The 22903-nt window shown below is 31.2% G+C and overlaps 1 protein-coding gene across 4 annotated transcripts; it reads left to right on the top strand.

Annotated features, from left to right (window-relative positions):
• The first annotated feature begins 54 nt into the window (after window positions 1-54).
• LOC111612498 (cytochrome P450 4c3-like) lies at window positions 55-17540 on the top strand. 4 transcript variants are annotated; one of them, XM_023353726.1, is made up of 10 exons: window positions 55-492; window positions 10555-10677; window positions 10749-10861; window positions 10930-11018; window positions 11087-11277; window positions 13668-13737; window positions 14597-14723; window positions 14792-14987; window positions 16731-16904; window positions 16964-17030. In XM_023353726.1, exons 2-9 carry the CDS (start codon window positions 10584-10586, stop codon window positions 16838-16840), a joined length of 990 nt encoding a protein of 329 aa, XP_023209494.1. In that variant the 5' UTR covers window positions 55-492; window positions 10555-10583; the 3' UTR covers window positions 16841-16904; window positions 16964-17030. The 4 variants fall into 4 exon arrangements, with proteins under 4 accessions (XP_023209494.1, XP_023209495.1, XP_023209496.1 ...); XM_023353727.1 differs by lacking the exon at window positions 55-492 and adding an exon at window positions 6431-7032; XM_023353728.1 differs by lacking the exons at window positions 55-492; window positions 10555-10677; window positions 10749-10861; ... (1 more) ...; window positions 11087-11277; window positions 13668-13737 and adding an exon at window positions 17122-17540 and having other exon boundaries at window positions 14602-14723.
• Window positions 17541-22903: the final 5363 nt, after the last annotated feature.

Raw genomic sequence — 22903 nt, forward strand, 5'->3', positions numbered from 1 at the left:
TGGGGGCGCTGTGAGGATTTTGTTATCGCGGGTCTATAATTTAACCTAGTGTGATAATCCGGAGGGATTCTCAAATCAATTTATATAATTTTACTTTAGACAAACTTGGGAAAAATATTACTTTAAAGCTTAAAAACGATAAAATTTGGAATAAGTAATAAAACATAACCTAATAAGGTTATAAATTTGTACATCCTGTAAAACTGCTCTGTCACGTAGCACTTTTACAAGAAATGAGGATGTTTTGTTTCCTTCCTCCACGCCTCGTATCGTAGAATTTTGCACTCCACCTGCTCAAATGTCATAACCAATTCCTAAGAAAATATTATGAAATAATTGGGGATAAAAGGGCTGATTAGCAGACTCTCGGGGAGTTCGTTCAAAGTGGTTGCTATACCAAAGTGCTCCTCATCCCTGGTTCAGCCTGTCCTCCCAACTCCATTCTGCAGGAAGAGAATCTACAAGGTACAGGATCCCAACATGAACAACGAGGTAATATGATTATTGTAAAACTCTCTCTCTCCGTAGAAAGGATAGATCCTAGTCTCGCGATAGGATATAAGTCCTGTATTTTTCATGTTTTACATTTGTATTTATACTATGTGCTAGTATTATTGTTACTTCTAATCAGATTATCTACTATAAGAGGAATGTCCCTAGTCTTAGGTTAGACTTATGTTTTATGTTTTATTATTATATTATTTGTCCTTGTTATTTTGGTCTTCTGTAATTAAATTGTTAATTTTATATTTAATGTCCTTCTTGTCTGGTATTCGTTCTCTATGCACAATCCCACACAGGATCTTACCACTCGGGTCCTGTTCAAAATCAAGCCATCCAGTGACAAAGTGAGCAGGTCTAACTGATCTGACGATTAGAGGGCCTGGACCCTCGTCCGTATTCTCACACTAGGATTTGAAATGTTTACAAAATATTTTGTTTAAAAAGTAATCATAAGCTATGAATAGTTTTCTAGGAGATATGTAATAAAAAAATATTATTTTAAAGGTAGTTAGGTTTAATGTTTTTTGACATGAAAATGATACTTACTACACACCCGCGACACACCGAGCAAGGTTGTTTGGGAGCATGATGTTCAATAAGCGGTCAAACTCGGTACACCTTTCCAGTGCTCTGATGGAAAATTAGTACGTGCCACGAATTGTGGGGAACCGATGTAATCTACACTCGACAATGTGTTTGACCACACGTGGCACCGCGAACTCTCTCTAGTGCGAATGAATGATAATATTCGTTGAAACAATCAGAGAAATAATATTGTCCTGTCTCTTGCAAGGTTCACTGGATTAACAAGATACATTAGGTATTTACGATTATAACTCATTTAAAGAAATGTTCTCATAACTGATAAATTTTTTATAAGATATGGAGTACATATTTAAGATACTGCATCCAAGTACGCAGTTAACAAAGCACAAGTAAAACAAAATTGTTACATTCGAGCCCTCCATATCTTACATTTTAGAGATTCGGTGCAGAATATTATCAACTTGATATAACTTACCGAATTTGTAGCTTATACAGTATATAAGACGAGTTTTGCCGGCGAGTCACAAATTCGTTAAGCGTAATAAAAATAATAGCTGGAAAATATAAGAAAATGTCGTAAGGTTTATATTTGGAATTTTCGAAATATTAAAACAAGACTCCATTGGCGTAAAAACGGGCATAAAACCTTCGCCGTAAAAACTTTTAATGACGTGACCTATTTGCGTTTGCATCTTGACTGCGGTGGAGGTCCGGCTAGCGAAGTTTTAACAGCCACGGTACTATCGAAGTTACACTTGTATATGTGATATATTGGTATAAAGACAATGACTATATTCTACGAGTTTTTTCTGTACTATAACTACAAATGTATTAGTAGAAATAATATCTTTACTTTTATATATTAACTTTTATTCATGTATTATTAAGATCATATCCAGCATTTATAATCTTAGCCTTTTTATTACTACTAAATTGAAGGATGTTCTTTTTTCCGTGCATATAGCGTGTTTTAGGCATCCATTGTTATTATAATCGGGATAACTCTTGTAGATAAATGAATACTTTCGAATGTTTCTGAAAAAACTTTCCAGATTTATTTTAGTATAGCCACAACAGATCATACACAAAAGCTCGTTTTCCGTCATTTTCGCACTGTATTGTAACGACCTAGATTTCACTGTCTGCTGTTGGTGGATGATACCATTTTATGGCTGAATTCTCATCGAAATAAGAAAATTGCTCAGCTGGCTTTTATGCTGGTTTTACGACCTGCTCAGGCATAAAATATTATGGTCACATGATTAAAAGCTTATACGGCGAGAAATTTTAAAGTGCTCACCAGCATCTTCCATCGAAATTAAAAGTTTCAGCACTGGAGGTAACATTTATGAGCTGTCAGAAAAAATGCCCCAGAACAGCTCAAATTCTAATATTTTTTCATTACAATTTAAGGGTTTTAAAGATTTCATTAGATATTTTTGATTTTTTTATATGTTAAAAGATTTAACTTTGAATAGAAGAAATAGTTTTTAATAGGATAGAAAAATTACGTGGAAAAAAATAAAATAAAAACAATTTTTTATAGGTTATATTATAACTTAGATATAAGAAGTAATTTCAGTTGCAGAATTTTTTAATTAATATTTATTTTGTTATCTAATAAATAATAAACATAAAACAGAAATTTATTATTTTTATTACTATCGTTATAAGTAGCATTATAACAAAAACACAGAAATGGAAAATTGGCCGATTTCCAAAATTGATTAATAGGAAAATTGACCTACGCGAACACTGATAAATCAGGAAAATGGGCGTCATGGACAATTACAGATTCTTTTCCGATTAATCAGTTGATTTTTAGCGTTAAACATAACATTGGTAGGCTGAAATAAGTAAAGTTTATATATGATTTTCGTTTTAATGTTTTTTATATTATGGTACATTTGTTAGGTGTTATGTTATTTGTGTTATTTGTTATGTGTATAATGTTTTTTATATTATAGTATATATTCATTTATATAACTGTAAAGATTATATTACGTCAGATATTATCAAACCGAGTGACCAATCTTACACACTTTAAAAATTCTGTATTCTCCTACATTATACAATTTTAAGAATTTTTAAAATGTATTAGAGAATGCGTTACCTCCAGATACAGGAAAAATCAGTCCATGTTTGTTCGAAGTCGAATCATTTTCCTGTTTTGTCCCTTTGTTTCTGAATTTTTTTCACTACCGTATATATATGAACACAAGTGAAATAATAACTAAACTTAAAAGAATTTGAAATGAACTCAACAGAGACATGGAGAACATTTTTCTTGATCTGCAGTTTTTAAAGATGGTAATAATAATCATATATCTATGTCATAGAAAATTGCAAATCAGAATCAGAGTGTTTATGACAGGGGATCGGTAATCTTTCTATCTTAGAAATCTAACGTCGCACTATGACAGATGGGAAGTGCTGTCCAGGAGAGGCTGCAAGACATGCAAGACAACTTTGCATCAGCCAACTTTTTGTGTTGTTATTATTTTTCTAGCCCTTGGAGGTTTTAAATCAGAATTTAAATCATTTACAGCACATTTTTATATAAAACCGTTTCCTAACTCGAATATATTTTGATAGTAGTTTATATAAATATTAAAAATTTACTTAACTACTGTTATGTTTATAGCTGAAATTAAAAGGTTACTTATTCTGAACACGATTCTGTGATATAACCGGTTCTATTAGTAAGCAGTCATAATTTTACTTTTTCAAAATTTGTTTTTCTCTTTGGTTGTATAATAATAATTAATTCTAAACAATTTCCGTTGTATTGCCTATTTTAGACATTCGTCTCGTAAAATATACAAAAATAACAAAAGCGGGTCAAAATTAAATCGCTCATAAATATTTTCTTATTTTTATTTTACAACAGCCGAAAAAGTAAAAGTAATTTTCCCATTTGCTTTAAGTCGATGAAGACAAAACATCGTTTAACCACGCTTATAGTTTTATTTTTATAAAAATCAATAATAATTGGCATGTCAAAATAATTTGATTCTCTCCTGTAAACACTTTACTTTTGTCAAGAAAAACATTTTTATAACAGTCGAAAAAGTAAATGTTCAATTGAACTTGTTAAAATATCAACGATATGTGAAGACTTTCAGGCATTCAAGAAAAAAAGCAACAGATTACAAGTATTTTATGGATAGTCAGTAAAAACTCCACCGGTAAAGTTACTAAATGCTCGAATAAAGTAATTGGTTAGAAGCAGTTTGTAAGAGAACGAGTAAACATTTTGAACAAGTGATACTTGTTCAAAAATGTATCACTTTTTCAAAATGTGCATTTTATTCTGCAATAAAAAAATTTATTGCAGAATAAAATGTTTTTCTTGGTCTTTACTCATTTCTATAAAGATTAAACAACATTGTTCTATGACACTGCTTTACCTTCGTCCTCAAGTCTAGCTGAATGTCTAAAAATACTATTTTCCATATGTACTGTACAGTTATCTCGAGTTATATAGAAAATTAATGATTTCTAAAGCGTTTCTGTTTATTTTTGTTCGAAAACCGATACGGAAACTACATTTTTGAACAAGTATCACTTACAAAGTTTCAGAGTAAAAGAATTTACCTTTAAATATTATAAGAGTTTATGCTCATATTTAAGAAACTAAATTTTACTTTTATGAAAATAAAGCTGAAATGAAAATTTTAAATTCAATATGCAGTTGTTTACAAAGTGGAAATTTATCGGAACGATCAAGGAAAAATTGCAAGGTCAAAGTAAATAACGTGGAATTAATTATTTTTTAATTTTTTATTTTAGTTAGATTTCTAGGAATCACTTTGACTTGATTTTATGCCAATTGTCATTAAAATTTTACTATATTTAATACGAACAATTAATCAATAGTAAAGGAAATTTCCACTCAGGAATAATTATTTTTTAAAATTACTCTTTAGTAAATGAATTTATCTAATGGTTTCGAATGTAAACTAATTGAATTCTGAACATCACTTCTGTTTTTTTTTAATTTTAAAATATTTATTAAAATACACAAATAAAGTTAAAACATAGAACAAATAAATAAAAATTTTCTTGTCTTTTTTCCAGAAAGTCAATCTCTAGAAATTAATTCATTCTTTTCTAGCTGACAGTGTAATTACGAGACTTAAACATTTACTTACATTTTTATGTATAACACCTACAGAAGGCTTTTAGATCTTATTAACGTGCGCTCGTCAGGTGATTCTTAAAATTTTCGACAGCCAAAAAATACGTAAGGTAAGCACGAATTGTTTAGAACAAGTATATAATAGAACTTTATTTAAGTCAAGGTTTATATTAAAAAGTTTATTATTTATTATTACTTTTGCCTTCCAGGTAATAATAACTTTGATAAATAACGTGATTAATATAAACAAATTAAAAATGTGCAACGAAAAATGTTGTTCAACGAGTGTAGTAGTAAATTCAGAACAGACAAAAGTATTCGATAAAAAAATGATAAACTATATTTTTTATTTTTCTAAACTTTATTCTTGTATAAAATAATTTTAAATTATTTGTTTTATACGAAAATGTATAGTTTTATTAGTTACTTTTATATTCAATTTAATTATAAGATTAAATAGATTTTTAATAATATTGTTTATACTTATGAGAACCTGGATTATAGGTTTTCGACCCCATTTCTTAGAATATATTTTAAAGCTGAATATTATTATTACTGATAGAACAATGCTTATTAGTTAAATATTTCTACTTTTTATAAATTTTATTTAAAACTATTTTTCGTGTAAACATGAATTTTATCGTGTAAGAATTTACATTTTGTTTTTTATACTAAAATAAAAAGTAAAAATTATGCTTAACAAGTATGGATTATTTCTTACTATTAAAACAATTTCAAAGTTGTTTAAATTATTTTAATCTCTTATCTACATTTAAATATGATTTTAAGTGTTAGAAAAAATGAGAATCAATTGTAGAAATTCATGTTTTCTTTGTTGATTATCGTATATAAAACGTAACGTACGTTATAGAACTTTCAATACATAAATAAACTGGCAATTTCAATTAATATCACTATTTTTTATATGCGTTGCTATTAATTTAACAGAATTGTTTATGTGAGCATCAATGAAATGATAAGTTCTATTATTACTGTAATGCCATACTTCAAATCCTCTTGATTCTTATATTCACTCCAGCTATAATAACTGCGATAAGTACGTTAACAATTTGACTTAATTTTCATAAATTTTCAACTTGAAACTAAACAATACATACATTCAATCTTTGAAATTTTTTTAAATCACTTTTTTCGTGAATTTACCGACATAGAATACGCCTCTGTTTGTTTTTTCCTCTGTTTGTTTTGGAAGTCAAATATTATCTTAAAGTCGATGTTTTGCCGTCAGAGCTTTTGAAGTATTTTTATTATCTCAAATAACTATAATCGTAACAATAATTAGGACAGCATTTAACAATTTTTAACCTGTTAAACGCTTAATGTTCTCTAATTAAGTGGGAATATAAACGGCCATAACCACTTTCAAAATACACGCAGATAATTATTTAAATTAAGTATGATGTAAATAGTTGAAATCCTTGAACAACTGTTAAGCGGAATACAAATAATTGCATCACTTCGAGGTTGTTATAGTGCCATTGTGAATTTTTATGATTAGCAAGTTATAGATCGCGTGTCATAAAACATTCATTCCGATTTGAGTTTTTTCGATGGTTATTATCTTACAGTTAGATAGATAGACCTAAAGTTAAATACATGATTATTACGTATCAGTTTGAATCTGCAGGCCAAAGAGAACATTAATGATGTTTATGTTGAATTCATTCCAAATGATTCTAAGTTCAATTATTACTTGTCTTGTGTTTATGTATATATTAGTGAGAAAATGCAGAAACAGAACAAATCAACTGAAAAATGATTCGACATTGATTACACATGGACTTCGATCACACACTGAAAAACTTCCTCTTTATCTGATGGTAAGATAATATTAAACATTTATTATATTTTATAATATCATAAATTTAATACGAAACAAAGTGAGTTTATGATGCAGTTAGATTATTAATATATTCACAGGTTTATTATACAGTGAATTCAATAAAGATAAAACATCCGACACTTTATTAACATCTTTAGTGTTATAGGTGCTATTAAAGTATGATTGTTGCTACTTATTACTTTCATAAAGACACACTTTCACACTAATAGATTAGATTCTAAATAAATCAGCAGCTAACTATTTATAAAAAGTAAATTTTTCAATGTTCAACAGTGATAATAACACTTAAAAATCTAATTAAAAACATATATATATATAAAGTAAATTTTTTATATGTTTAGTTGAATATGTGCTAAATCGCCTGATTTAACTATTGACATTTTTTATTACTGTTATGGCAAATATAATTTGTTGTTTGAATAGCAAAACATTGTTAATACGAAAATGGCAACATGAATTCGGCCAAGAAACTCACAGTGTAAGAAAAGTACAGAATAAACGATATAAATCAGAGGTCGTAAACTGGCACCTGCGAGCCAGATACCGCTTGTTGATATTTCGTTTCCTGTTTGCGGCCTCTATAATAATTTTTCCCTAAATCAATGATTCTAGCGTTTTGCAGATATTAAAACAGAAAAAAAGCCAACTTTGAACTATTCAAGTATGTCATAAAGGCCTTTGTTAAAATTCATTTATCATTATTATTTTAAAAGTATTATTAGCTTCGGTTTCTTACAATAATTTAAAACGAATTTTTATCGGTTGTGTTATACACATTTACTCTATTTAATACAAAAGCATATTAAATAATAGATAAATACAGGAATAAACAGTGGATTCCGATAATTCAAATTACAGCTTTCGAGTGCCAGGTGCTTCTCGTTCATCTTCCGTAAGGCTACGTTGATTAATATAACATCAGGTAATCTTCCTGTTAATTCAACGTCTGTGGGAAATCATGGTAATCGTCTTTTCTATAATTCCTCTTCCAAATATTTAAAAATGTTTCTTTTTATTTGTAAATCTTGTTTTGTTTTTTGAGTCGTAGCCTTAATAGCATGTACTACAATCAAAGCAGTCATCGTTCATTTTCTTCCTTTTTAATGTTATCACAAAATCTGTAACATTACCTGAACAATAACTTTGTGTCCGTTGTGAGTCTTTCATGTTAAACTTGAAACTATTATACTCGTTGGTTTTTTAATAATTGGCACAGTCTTAGCACAATATGCCTGCATTCTCTCAATTGGCCCACTTTCTGATATTCATACTTTTTCAGATTGTTTCTCGTAATCGTGGTTTAAAAGAGCACATCAATTTATTTTGTCAGCAGTGACAGATTATGTACATTTGTATGTGATAAACGTGTTACTTATGCTTTAAATAACTGAAGAATTGTGTAAAAATCAACGAAAAGTTTATCACCAGCAATTTAGCCAACATTCTTACAACATTAATAATACAACTAGTGAATTTTATGATTATGCAATAATATTTAGCGTTATAAAAATTCCAGCGACAAATTACGAAACCTTACCGACTGTTAATAGATTTTATTTTAAAAAATCAATTTTATATCTGTAATTATACTACTGATAAAATGTGTGTGGCTTCATCGGTTATGAGATTTAAAAAATATTTTCTATTATTATTATTATCAAATTGTAAAACACTCAATTTTAACAGTAAAGATAAATTTTATTAAAAAAAATTGTAAATTGTAATAATTATTAAAGTCTTCATTAAGTTAGACCTAATTAAGTTTAATATTTATTCTAAGAAATAAAACCGTTTTTAAAATATAACATATCATAACAGATGGCGCCTAACGCAGTTATTAATATTGCTGGGAAACTTAAGCAATTGATTACTTGAGTTATACCATTTTGTTTCAATTTCTAATGCTTAATTTATGAGTTTTTTTTAGTAACTGCAATGCGTTCGAGACTTATGTAAAAGTATTTTTTATATTCTTATTTTTTAAAATATTAATACAGTCGACCCCCTATAACACGGTAGATACGTTCCGAGTTTTATGAATCCAACTTCTAGGAGTCCAGCTAATCACAGCCCGACACGTATGCAGTTTACGGACTACGGCTGTTTGAAAGGTTTCTTCCATAAAATTAATCGATACTAGACTCATTCGACTTAACATTTCCAAAATACGTATAATTTTTTGGGAATAATCCATATAAACTATGCTATAAACAAAAAATTGTATGATTACTTACCGAGTGTGCACCGTTCGACTACGCCGTTGCTTAAGCTTGTTTTCGCCGTAGAGATTGTCATCGAATGGCGCTCGCGTGCTTCCTGATAAATTATTTTTTTGCGAAAAATTCGCTGAACTTTAGAGACATCATTAATATAAATATAATTTTTATGTACGTTAAATAATAAATGGTTTTTAGTAGGTACGCTGCTCGTTTAAACCCAACGGTTTCTGCAATCCTGTCGCGACACGAGTCGGCGATGACGTTTACCGAATTATAGGAGTTTTTTAGCATGTTTGTACGAATACTGTCGCAATTTTTTCGCGGTGGTATAGGAATCTGAACTATAGAAACTTGTGTTATAGGGGACGGTCGACTGTATTATTACTTTAGACATACTTTTCTAAATAATTTTCATTTTTGTTTAAGTGTAACCAGTCATCATTCTCTTCCTTTAGACTCGTTTATTTCCATTAACAGATATGAAATGCTATTAATCTATAACACTTTAACCTATCATCCCAGGCACAACCTATTATCTAATATACAGCAATTTTAGAACAATAACAAAAAAAAATACACTTTTACACAGTGACAGGTAGCTTAAATTCTTCACATCCGTGATGATTTAAAACGGGTTCGCAAACAGTTGCTGCACTTCAAAGTGCTCATAGATTACTGTACTGTAGTGTCTACAATACAAGCGAACAGAATTGACAATAAAATATTTTTAAGACTTAAGAAATATTCAATAATTATTCCAAAATATACATTTTGCATATTCTAACATTGTTAACGAAACTTATTTGTACGATTGCTATAGAATATATTTATTATTATTATTGTATGAATAAATCGAATATAACAAAATGAAAACAAATTCCTACTGTCAATTTACTGTCTGTCAGTCGTTCTTTAATTTCGAGAAGAGGGTAAGACATACGAAGAACGAAACAAGACGTGGAAATCGTTTGTACTGTACGTACGGCCCAGAATAACTATTAATATATACGAACCTTCGTTGAGAAGCGGAAGTCATACTATTTCAATTCAAATATTTCTCCTGAAAGGTATTAGATAGATGACCGGTATTACTCTGTTGTTAAAGGAAAAGTATGACGTACAGCGGCAAGCAACTACAAATTTGAATTGGAGGGTGTATTTTAAACTTTATATGAATTAAAAACATGATAAAAAAATTTGCTACTCGGCATTCTGACGATGTCGCAATAATGATTGCTCGTTATCAACTTTTATTTTTATAACAAACAGTAATTTTTCAGAAAATAAAGACAACGGCCAGGAGTCAAAAATGAATCTTCCGTCTATGTCCTTTTTACCAATTTTGTGGAACATTGTATTTTTTCAACGAGACAAGCAATACCACAATTCACACATCGGCATATGTATGTCATTAATATTTTATTGGATAATTTGACTGTTTATAAATACATAAATATTTTTCGTATTTTTTCAGTTACTTTAAATTTATTGACTGGACTCTCTATGCTATTTCCAAACGAGAAAGTTGTCTGTACAAACATATTTGGATATAAATTTATTTTTTTCTTACATCCAGAATCTGCAAAGGTAATCAAACATGCGTTGTTATGTAATTATTCATTACGAATGGAAATATACGGTAATATGTTTTGTAGGAAGTGTTAAGAAGCAACAGTTTAATCAATAAGAATTCTACATATAATTTCTTTAAGCCACTTCTCGGAAACAACAGTCTTCTGTACAGGTAATGCATCATTTGATATTTAGTTGAAATATCGTTGTTTACACTTTTCTGAATTTAATTAAATAAAGTTCTGACGATAATTGGAGAATTAGAAGAAAATATTTAGCTCCACATTTTCATCTTCGGTATGTGAAAGAATATCAGAATGTATTTATGGAGCATTCAAACGTCTTAGTAGAAAAACTCAAACAATTGCAGACGAATGAAATATTCGATATTTTGGAAAGGATGAAATATTGCACTCTGGATATAATTGCAGGTATTACTCTCTAATGTAAAATATTTAGTTATTTGTCGAAACCGTGTCTTCTTTTTCTTGTTTCTTCTGATTCTATGTCACGACTTGGTGCATTTATAGACACTTGGCAAATAATTCCTACTAAACGGCTATCCAAAACGAATGCTAAACAACTGGGAAAGAAAAATGAACAACAAAAGGCTGGTAAATAAACAAAACGAAAGAAACACCGTAAGATACATACCCTTCCCTTACATCCGTGGCTTCTTTGAACAAGTAAACAAAAGCTTTGAAAAAATAGATATAAAGCTAGCCCCAACCTATAACAACCTGCAAAAAAGAATCCGGAAGACTGTACCCGACAGAAATAAACAACCAGACAAATACAGCACTACCGAAGTCGTCTATAAAATACCTTGCACATGCGAACCCCCAAAAGTATACNCTGGAATGGATGAAATATTGCACTCTCGATATAATTGCAGGTATTACTCTCTAATGTAAAATATTTAATTAGGAATTATAATTATCAATATTTTAATACATACCCATTCAATAAAGTATTAATTTTTCCTACTTCTTCCTCATCACGTAGAAAAAATATGAAATATATTTTAAAAAATAATATGCAGGGTGTGTTACAGTCTCATCCGGAAGTTTTTTTTAATAACTTTTGAACCGCGCGGCTTTCAGCCTTAATTTTTCGTAGGTGGAGCTTTGATCAAAAAAGAATTGTTTTTATAACAAAAGCAAGTTTCTTCAAAACATTTGAGTTTTTTATAAGTGGTTTGATTTGACCTTACTGCTTTGATTTGAGTCCAATAGACTTCTTTCTTCGAGGATACACGAAGAATCAGGTGTTCAAGAATGACCCTATTACACTCAGCAGATGAGAGCATGGAGAGCATCATGAAGGGCATCTGAGATCAGACTTATAGAAATGTCATTGCTAATTTTCAAGAGAGACTGCGCTACTGCATTTCGACAGATGGGAGACATTTCGAAAATATCATGCGTTAATTTTCTTTTTCATCTTTTATCTTTACTGAAAATGTCATTAAAAAATTCGAATTTTCAAAAATGTTATTTAAAAGAAACTTTGTGAAGAGGTTTTGAAACACTTTCTATATGCATCTATATGTCACTGCAAAAAAGTAAGCTACTTAACTTCCTTCAACGAAACCAACAAAGGAATTCAAATAATCTTTTTTTACAACTTAGACGTTTCGCGGTAATTACAGACTTAGTCGTGTAAAATTCTGACACACTGGACGACTTTCTTTTCTGTGTAACTGCCATTTTTATTAACTCTACCGACTTTCTAGCGACAGTAGTTAGAACTATAGCTGACTATAACCAATTTTTCACGACAAAACTGATTACTTTCCTGTTTCGTTTAGTAGAGGAAAAGGTGGGTATTATGGAATCCCTTCATTTCAAACTGATAATAAAGGCAAACTGTAGCAAATTGTGGCTGAACTGCACTAGGCAGACATCCATAGCGAGGGGAAAATCCGTTTCACTTCAGTTAAACGGTTGTCCGTAGTGAATTAGCATATTTGTGTTTTTCGAAATTCGAAAGTTTTCAATGATAAATGAATTTAATTAATTCTAAAATATAAATCGTGCAGTTGTAAATTTACCGGTGCATGTATTGCATTCCAGAGACTTAGGGGTACATGCTTATCTGTGTGATTTTCACGTTTTTTAAAATTTGGTGTTGACAGGAATTAAGTTAACCCAAGATGCGTATGCGTGAAATATGGACCCTATTAGTGCTTTTAATATGGAACCCAACTCCTCTGGGAAGCCAACTCCTTTGATTCCTCTCTTTGCGGGCAGACATTCGTCCGGAGCAATTTGTGAAAAAGACACTAAGTAGAAAGCCAACTCTTCCTGATAATATCGAAAAAGAGCTGCTGGAATATATATTGTTGATGGAGGTCATATTTTTCTATTATAAAAGCATTTTTTCGATAAAATACATCAGAGTAAATGATTTTGTAGTTATTTAACTTGTTTTGTACTTTCCTAATTTTTTTTCGGATACATTAAAGTATACAGTAAGGTTCCATATTACCACCCGGTTTTCCCTGAGCTTACTTTTTGATTTTTTGTAAAGTAGCCTTCGAAGACCATACTTATAGTTATACTAGTGAAAAATCCAATTAGCAACATTTAGTTTAATAGTTACCAGTACTTTTCGCATAAAAAACGTGGCTGTAGTTATGATACCTCGTTTAAAATTCATTACATTGAAAATAGGGTTTTATAATACCTTCACTTCGTCTACTGTTTTCTTTTAGTGAAACTACTTTGTTTTGAGATGCCTTCCCAAAATTGAATATCATTTTCAAGCGACCTATGTTTATTTATTTAAAAACTATAAATATTAATTTATTTCTATGTAGACATAGCAGTAGGAGTTTCTCTACATTTTCAGACTACGAACGATCAAGAGTATATATCCGCAATACACAGGTATGGAAAATTCAATTCCAGATATATTTCTTCATTTTTCAAGTAATATTTACTAAAGTAATATTCGTATTAAATAATATAAAGTTAGTTTATATTTGATGAAATTTTTAAAATGTTCGTGTCAATGTCGATAGAAACAATACGAAACAATCCAAATTTTGATTGTTTATCAATTAACTGAATATTAATAGTTTGTACTGTACATTATAAATGAAGTGTTTTAGCTATACATGCTGATCGTAATAAAGAGTTGTTAGGACAATGTGTACTGAGAAATATCGAGTTTCGAAGATAATACAATGTGTTCATTAAGTATGTGTGAAAGATTTTCAAATTAATTTATCAGTTATAATGTTTCAAGCATAAACTTCATGTATTTCCTACACACGAGACACAATTTGTGACGTGAACGACAAAAGTGTTACAGATCAACTTTCTGCAAAGCATACCGTTGTCGCAATAAATAACTAGTATTTATCCATTTTTGTGTTTTTTTCTTGTTACCTCAGTAATATAGGAGAAGTCTTTATGGTAGCGAAAACTGAACGTATAAATATCCAATCAAAATATAAAAATATACAGTCCAGCCAATTATTTTTAATATTTCTCAAAAATAAATTAATAACGATATGAATAAATTGCAAACCTCCCTCCATTTCTTTTACACAAACATAAAAAAAGTTATACAAATATTTGTGATTTAAAATAAATTTTAATAACTTTTTTTTCAATCCACACGAAATATAATGTGTTATTTTTTATGTGGATTTAATAGTTGACAGTACTTTATTTTTTATCCAAGCTTTAAATTTTTATTAAGTACATTTTGATATATTAATAAACTTATATTATAATTTAGAATTCTGAAAATTTTTCCTGAATGGATAGCAAATCCAATGTACTGGTTTTTCCCGATTTTCTTCATGAGTAAAATAGGAAAAAATTACAAGACAGACGTTGAAATAATTCATCGTTTCGACGAAAAAGTAAACTCGACTTGTGAATAGAATTTTTGTTTTTATTTAAGTAATTAATGATTTAATTTAATGCGTAGGTGTTCAAGAGAAAAAAAGAAAATTTTGTGAAAAAAATGCAGCAGCAACGTTCCTTAGACAAAGATGCACCACATGAAGAAACCAAAGATGAAAACAAACCAGCGTATTATCGATTCACTGCTGGATCTTCATGTCAAACAAGGTTTAATATCGAAAGAAGACGTTATCAGAGATATGGAAGGCGCTATTTATGCGGTAGGCAGAATTTATTGAAGATGTAATCTGAAATAATTACACAATCGTGCACGCATGTATTTCAATGATATTATATTCATTATTCTGAAGTAATTTTTTTCTAAACAACGTATTAAAATATAAATAATTCTACAAACGATCCAATTCAACTAAAAATGATGGAAATAAAGCCAAGTGTTTATTTATAACTCAAATGTGAGTTCGAAGTCCAATTCTATAAACAGTTAAAGATGTTTGTGAAATCATTACATTTCATTTATAATTAATTATTATAGTAAATAATATTTGTAATTTCGGATTAATTTATAATTTTTTAACAATCTTAAATCTGAAGTTTTGAAATCTGAGTTTTAATTTTGTCCTTTTATACCCTTATTATGTGAAATGTCACAGAAACAAATTTTGAATATAAAACAAAAGGTTTATTAATTACTGTATAATTTCTCTATTTATATACACGCAGGACAGGTATAATTTTGAAAAATTAAAAATATTTATCTACTGGTGATTTTTAAACATTATTATTATGATTATTATGTATAATTAAAGCGGGAAAATCAAGTGAAAAGGGTAATCGTACCTTATTTGTTCGACTTCATATCGAATGCGGTTTCTCTAATAATTATGTACAATAGTAGTTTGTAAATTTGTGACTCAGTTCTCTGGGTTATTATCTGTTATCAAATTATTTTTTCGAGTATTAATTAATCAAATTCCTTTAATAAACACGTTTGAATGTATTCAGAACAAGTAATGTCCGAGATGATGACCGAAATATATAGTAGCCCGAAAGAATTCAAGTCTATAATAACAGAATAAACAAAAATGTTATATAACATTTATATGTTTATTTAATTTAATGTTATATAACAAAAACATACGTCGTTATATTACGAAATGTAATGGGTTGTTTAACTCAGACAATTCAAACTGGACAATGTGCATTTAGCTTTTTTCGTTTGACTAATTACACAGTTTGTGGACAATTTAACGTTTATATCGTCCATCGATCTAAGATATTTTGTTTATAGAATTAATCTGAAAATATCGAATGTGGGAGAAAAGAATTTTTAGTTTCATTGAGGAACTGAAACTTCGTTTAAAAAGCCGTACATGTATAATATTCTATTCTGTTAACCGTGTTAATATTATAAACAGAATTTTTAAAATAAATTTTAATAACTTTTTTTTCAATCTCTCTCCATTTACGACGAACTTCTCATCTATGCTGCTATGTGCTGTACGGTACATTATTAACAGTTCACTTTTTTAAAATTAAGGCTAATTTCTAATAATTACGTTTTTCGCGAAAAGTAAAAGAATTATCCTCCCTTCTACTAATATGAGTTATTTTCGATTTCATTCATGAATACCTGTATTTCGGAAGAATCGAAATGACGCCTTTTCTTCTCTCTTTTATATTATGACGGAAACTTACGCCGGATACAATTGTCGCCATTTGAAAGTTTTTTTAACTGTTTTCTTATTGGAGGAAACAGAAAACTCTCGAAATCAAATCATTGATATTTTGTGATAAATAGTACAAAGAACTATGTGAACTGCTTGCTGCAAGGAATGTGATTGCACAATGTATACTGGTATGTAATGAGTATGAAAAAAGACAGGTATTCGTGCATGCCAAATCCTAATTTTACTAGTTTATTTTACAGTATTTAATTTACTACAAATATAAATTATATAGAAAAAAATTTTACATTTTATTTTACCGTATTTTAATATAAGGGTCACGACTCAACTGCCCACGCGATGTCATGGACTCTTTATTTCCTGGGAAGATTCCACGAAATACAAGAGAATGTGTATCTAGAATTGAAAGAAATTTTCAAAAATGATATGAATAGAGATATTACTATCGATGACCTGACGAAAATGACGTACTTGGAATGCGTAATTAAGGTAACTTCTTAATTTCTTTAATCCATTCAAGGATTAGTTTTATACATTACAATTTTCAGGAGTCGATGAGAATCTATCCTCCTTCTCCTTTTATTGCAAGAAAAAATCGTTCGGAAATGAGAATAGGTAATTTTTCATATTACGAAATTTGTTTTTTCAATAATAAGATTTAACATTAGTTATTGACCTGATTCATTAAATCGTTCCATTGAAATAGGTAATTACGTGTTGCCCGCAAATTCGACTCTTGTCATAAGTATCTATGGCATTCATCATAATTCTTCTGTTTACGAAAATCCCGAAGTGTTCGATCCAGACCGTTTTCTACCTGAAAACTATAAAAATCTCCATCCTTATGCATTTCTGGCATTTTCAGCCGGTCCACGAAATTGTCTCGGTAAGTGATTAGTGAATAAATACAAAAACAAATGTGGTGTTTCGAATGTGGTGTATTGTGATTAAAGTGTATATTGGAAAATTGGTTGCTCAACAGTTGCGCCCCGAGCAAACTCAGCCACCTAGGCAAATGACTTTAATGTCGTTCATTTAAAAAAATTAGCAACAATATAAAACACCAATGTAAAATAGAGTATGTAATTTTTATTCAAATACGTAATAAAACAGCATAGTACAGAATTCTGATGAAAAAACATTTATTTTTTCATTATTTATTGTAATTTATGCATTTACTTTCGCCATGCCGCCCCCCGGAATTCAAGCGCCCTGGGCAATCGCCTAGTTAGCAATAGCCCGCCGATATAGACGAACTGGGCGATTGCCTAGGCAATCGCCTAGCTCGTCTATATGGGCGGGCTGGCCCTATTGCTCAAAACGCGAACTACATAGCAATCATTTGGCGTGATGTATGGGCTGTAAGGTGAATGAAACAGAATCAATGGCCTACTTCTCTGAGGTCATCATTTTTATATGTGCTGGCGTGATATCGTGGCGGTATCTTAATGTATCAGTTTTTAATCAAAGTTGTTTGATCGACATTTAAATCGGAGAAATGTAGTCGTGCCACGAATGAAGAAAAACCCCAACGAAATTTTTGGGACATCGTCGTCTTTAGCGGGTACCACCGACTATTACGAACATACGGTACAATACACGTTGCCGAAAATATCTTGTTAAATAATTATACTTAAAAAAAAAATGATTTTACAGCCAAAACTAATATGCCACGATACAACGGGCCAAAGGCCACTTAATTAATGGTGTAAGCATACAGTAAAAGGTGCAGTAATAGTTTTCCCGCTAAAATCGTTTTATTTTTAAGATACACGTTGTAAATACAGTAATACCCCGAACTTACGCGATAGGTGGGACCGAGCGGTAACCGCGTAAGTCGGGGTATAATTTCACATATAAAAACATACAAATAATTTTTAATTGGGGCCGGAGACTAAACAAAACAATAATTTAGAAAAAAATGTTTAATAAAATCTTAGATAATATATTTGTATAACAAATTAGGCCTATATTATTTTACAATTTTTTACATTTACTTGATTATCACGCCATAATTTTAACATTGTTTCCATCTCAGCGATAATGCCGTGACGTTTACGAATGATGCTTGAATTTAAAGATTGAGCATTTTTCACAGCTTCGAGAATTTTTCCTTTGCCTTTTATAATTGTTCTGAGCAACAATTCCGGTAGAACAAACTTCTTTGCCAATTGACAAGTTTTCATTTTTGTATCGAAGTCTTTAATAATGGGTACGTTCGTAAAGTCAAACAAGTTAAACGCGTTAGTAACGAATCGTTCGAAAAGTCTAACGAAATAGAAATAACGATAACGTCATTCTCGTTTAACTCGTTCGGCTTTACGACCATATCCAATGTTAACTTTACATTCCAAAGATAAAGTTTTTCTTTTCTTGTTTGATGCAGAAGAATCAGTTCTACTTCGTTTGGATGGCATAGTAGAGTCTCTCGAGTCTCCGTAGATAAACAACCACAGAAATAAATAACACAAAATAAATTGTAGCTATGTGTCGATTCCGCGCGACACATCCGAACATGTAAGCTGAACAATAGTGTGGGGAGAGTGAGTAATCAAGGGTTGCGTGGTGCTCAAACAAAAGACGAATCGACGAGATTTGAAAATCGCGTAACTCCGGGTTCGCGTAAGTCGGGGTAGCGTAAGTCGAGGTATTACTGTACCTTAGTTAAAAGTAGTTTTCCAGTCGAGGGAAAAGCGTTTTGTTCGTTTGGAGTTAAAGGATTTTCTTTTACAAAGTATTTAATGACCAATTTCACGAAAATCGCTTAAAGGCATTTTGTATAGTGGCGTTAAATAACGTCGATGGCCGACAGGTAAAAGTAAAGTTACAATTTGTTACGCAAAATTACGGTGGTCTAATAAAGTTTTTGGAGAATAGGCGTTAGATTATTTCTACAGACTGATATTGGACATAGGGGACACACTACCTATCGGCGCTCGTTTCCAAACCATCAATGGCGTTTTCCGGGGATATGTAATAAACCAATAATAGCTAGTACTTGTCTATCTGCAGCATGGTTTGTAAATGAGCTTTGTATATTGTTTGTGTCTGCACAAATTCCTAGAGCTTTTAAAGCTGCTTTGTTTGTGCTGGCACCATTACAAACTATTGCATTGACTTTTGCACCACACTGTTCTAAATGAATAATTGCTTGCAAAATAAGTTTTGCAATAGTAGAACCTGAGACAGCTTTTTGAACAGAATGTGCCAATACATTGTACCCAAGTGGCAAAGTGAGGTTTAAACATAAACACTAGGCCATGATCACCCGCTGTAAATTCACTCTGTGGCAATACAGAATTGTCACCACAATCAACAAGTGCAATCAACTAAAGAAAAAAATTTGATGATAAAAATTGCCAAGTGCCTGAAAATAAATACAATAATAATTTGTGTTTGAATTAGGCTACTACTAATAACTACTAGCACGGTTTCAAAGTACCAGAAAGTGCAATCATTTCACCAGTAGGTTTTGAAAGGTCTATATGTTTCTGAAGTGTGATTTCATTAAAAATTAAAACTCCCTGGCATTCTGTTTGTTGAATAGTCTTCAATTTTGTCTTTAAAATAACAAAAAGATCTTCATCAAATCCAAATTTGGAATTGATGCCTCTGATATATTGATGCAGTGTAGACTGACAGGGTAAAGGCAAGTAATCATTATTTCTCAAAAATTCATAGACAGATGGTGACCTAGTTTTTAAAAGCACAGTCAAGTAACCAATCAAGGCCATATCACATACCCTTTTTGCTTTTCATATGGCATGCTTTCAGCATGCGCTCTATTACAAGTTTCTGTCCCGGTGGTAAGGAATCAAGTTTATCAGCCGACAACTGTTTTATTTTAAGTTCAGTATTTTCTTGATGAAGCTTGAGATTTTCTGTTTGAAGAGTTTACAGTTTCTTCCTATAGATCATCTTTTGCTTTTTGCACCGATATAAATTGTTTTTGACTTTTAACAATTCAGACTGCAAAGCAGTGATTTTATTGACATATAACAGCTCAGGATGCCGTGTAGTTGCTTCTTCAGATGTGGAATGTTCTTCTATTTCCTTTTCTACAGTTGTTACTTGGAAGTTGTATCATGCAAATTCAATAATTGATAAAAAAAAATATCAGACAATTAATCTTAAAGTATTCATAAGGAAAGATGGGCCGCAGAGAGATAGACCTCAATGAATCACAGTGGATCTCACAAACCCAGCTCAATCTTTAGTTAACATTTTTTAAATATAAAATGTTCCTTAAATATAGATAAAATTTAATTTTATATTAAAACACAGGGTCCGAGAGACGCACTGCGACTCAGGCAAGGGTAAAAAATTCTAATGTAGTACTTAGGACAATTAGGGAAGTTTGATGGATATGCATCTGACGTTAATGCCCAGCGATCTCGTGGAATTTCTACTTTCTCTCCATTTATAACATGGGAGAAGGTTTTTAAAATAAATCTACTCGCAAAATGTACGTAACATTTATTTGTTAGCATCTTGTCGTCTCGTGGAATGCATCGCATCCACTCCTCATTCTTATCGCTAGGAACACGGAATAAATGTCTCTTTTTCGTTCGATGACTTATATCCTGCCTCCCATTCTGGCACAAAGCACGTTGGCATTTTTTATGTAGCTAAAAAAACAATTATTATAGGTCAAAATCACTGACTTCAGTATATACCTAGCAAGAACAACGCTCTTCTCCCAACAGTAGCGCCAACTTGAAGCAAATATTGTCTCTAGCTAAGTTTGAACTATTAGTCGAAAGAACAGTTAATCTACCGACTCTGCCTCTACGTGATTTCCGTACCACTCTGGTCTGCAATATTTTTGTATAAAGAGTTCAAATGTTGATTGAACTGAACTATGGTGCGCTTGGAACCTGTTAGAAGTAGACAGGTGTTAAAAAGCCAACTTTCAAAGGAAACTGTTTTAACTTCAAAGACTGTGAGACGGTGGAGCATGCGTGGAAGTACCTGTATGAAAAATTTGAACGAATTCAGCCAACCGCATTAATTTGATATATAAAAAGTTTAAAGTCGAGCATCATCGTTCTAACGTACCAATTTTTAGAAGTCAGTTTTGTTAAACACCTGAGACAGGTCTTTGTGAAGGGCGAAAACGTTAAAAAATTACATTAAAGTTCAATTACTGGTTAAAATGGTTTTACGTGTGATAGTTTATATACTCACTTCAATAAGTTGAGAAAAAGACTGTTATAATGTTTAAATTATAACGACAGATTATATAAGAGAAAAAGAGGAAAAAACCCTTTATCTAAACAACGAAACACATAATGTAAACAACGAGTCCCTGGGTCAATGTCTAACCAAAAGGCAGAAATCTGACACAAGCGCTGATAAACAGTCGATCTAGGAATAACTATTTCAAAAAAGGGAACGACATGATGGATAAAAAAACATCACGTATGAAATTTAAAGTTTCAAAATGACAGAAATCAAAAACAACGAGGTAAATTATGAGCGCAAGTCTTATGGTTCTATCAACAATATCCAGGCACAGTTGACGAAAAAATGTCAAATAGACGCCTTGAATCGGACCTTTCTCGTGACTCGGTAGGACTCGGTTTTCACCTGGAAATATAGGACAGACCAATCGGAAAGTGAGGAAGGGGACGAGGGGCAAATCAGAAATACGAATAGCGGGAGAAAAACTACAAAAATCGGAAATTCAAGGTCTAAAGACAGTCTTCCTCAAGATTAAGCTCAAAGTCTTGCATTTTTAACTGCGTTGTGTCCCAGGCAACCTCTCAGGACCCCATAGCATTTCCAATGATCATCCGCATCCGTAGAGATCCTGTCTCTTCCGCCCTAAGGCTATGACCGATACAACGAACTTTTGCCTCTCAAAAGATAACCGAGATTTTGAACTGCCAAACATTGAAGTAAACATAAATGCTACAAAATAAACGGCTTTTAACTTCGTAAAACACTTGTCATCATTTGTCTCATCCGCCAAACCGACAGGCAAACATCTCTTAGGTTCATCCTGAAGCGGGATTAATTTATTCTTTCCCTAAAGATCGGCGAGGTTACACTGGTGTCCGAGAAGTGAGAGTTTAAGTCCTTAATCTCCAGCAGGTCGGCGAGCTTACAATAATAACGGAAACAGTCAAGCAATAAATAGTACCGAGATACCTATTCATTTAATTTCTGCGAGAATATATGCAAAACGTAAAACATATGTAAGAGAAAAAAAGAAAAAACCCTTTATCTCTTTAACCCAGGGCTGTGGAGTCGCGTAAAAATGTACCGACTGCAACTCCGACTCCGACTTTTCCTTGCCATCCGACTCGGACTAGGGGCAGACTTGTTACCGAAAGAGATCCGGAAATTCTGATGTCATCACTTGACCTCAGAATAAAATATTCAATAAATAGAGTGGTAATAAAGATAGAGCGTAGAAACTTTTTATTCCAAAGCTAAAAGACTTCTCTAAGAAATATATAAATATGTCAGGAACCATGAGTTAC

The sequence above is a fragment of the Centruroides sculpturatus genome, unplaced genomic scaffold (assembly GCF_000671375.1).
Source record: "Centruroides sculpturatus isolate CEXI.00-Female unplaced genomic scaffold, Cexi_2.0 scaffold1769, whole genome shotgun sequence".
Taxonomy (NCBI): Eukaryota; Metazoa; Arthropoda; class Arachnida; order Scorpiones; family Buthidae; genus Centruroides; species Centruroides sculpturatus.

Coding starts and splice junctions, on each gene's coding strand:
- LOC111612498 (XM_023353726.1), top strand. CDS start 10,584: ATGAATCTTCCGTCTATGTCCTTTTTACCAATTTTGTGGAACATTGTA. Junction 11,278..13,667: donor CACTCTGGATATAATTGCAG/GTATTACTCTCT, acceptor ATTTCTATGTAG/ACATAGCAGTAGGAGTTTCT. Junction 13,738..14,596: donor TATATATCCGCAATACACAG/GTATGGAAAATT, acceptor ATTATAATTTAG/AATTCTGAAAATTTTTCCTG.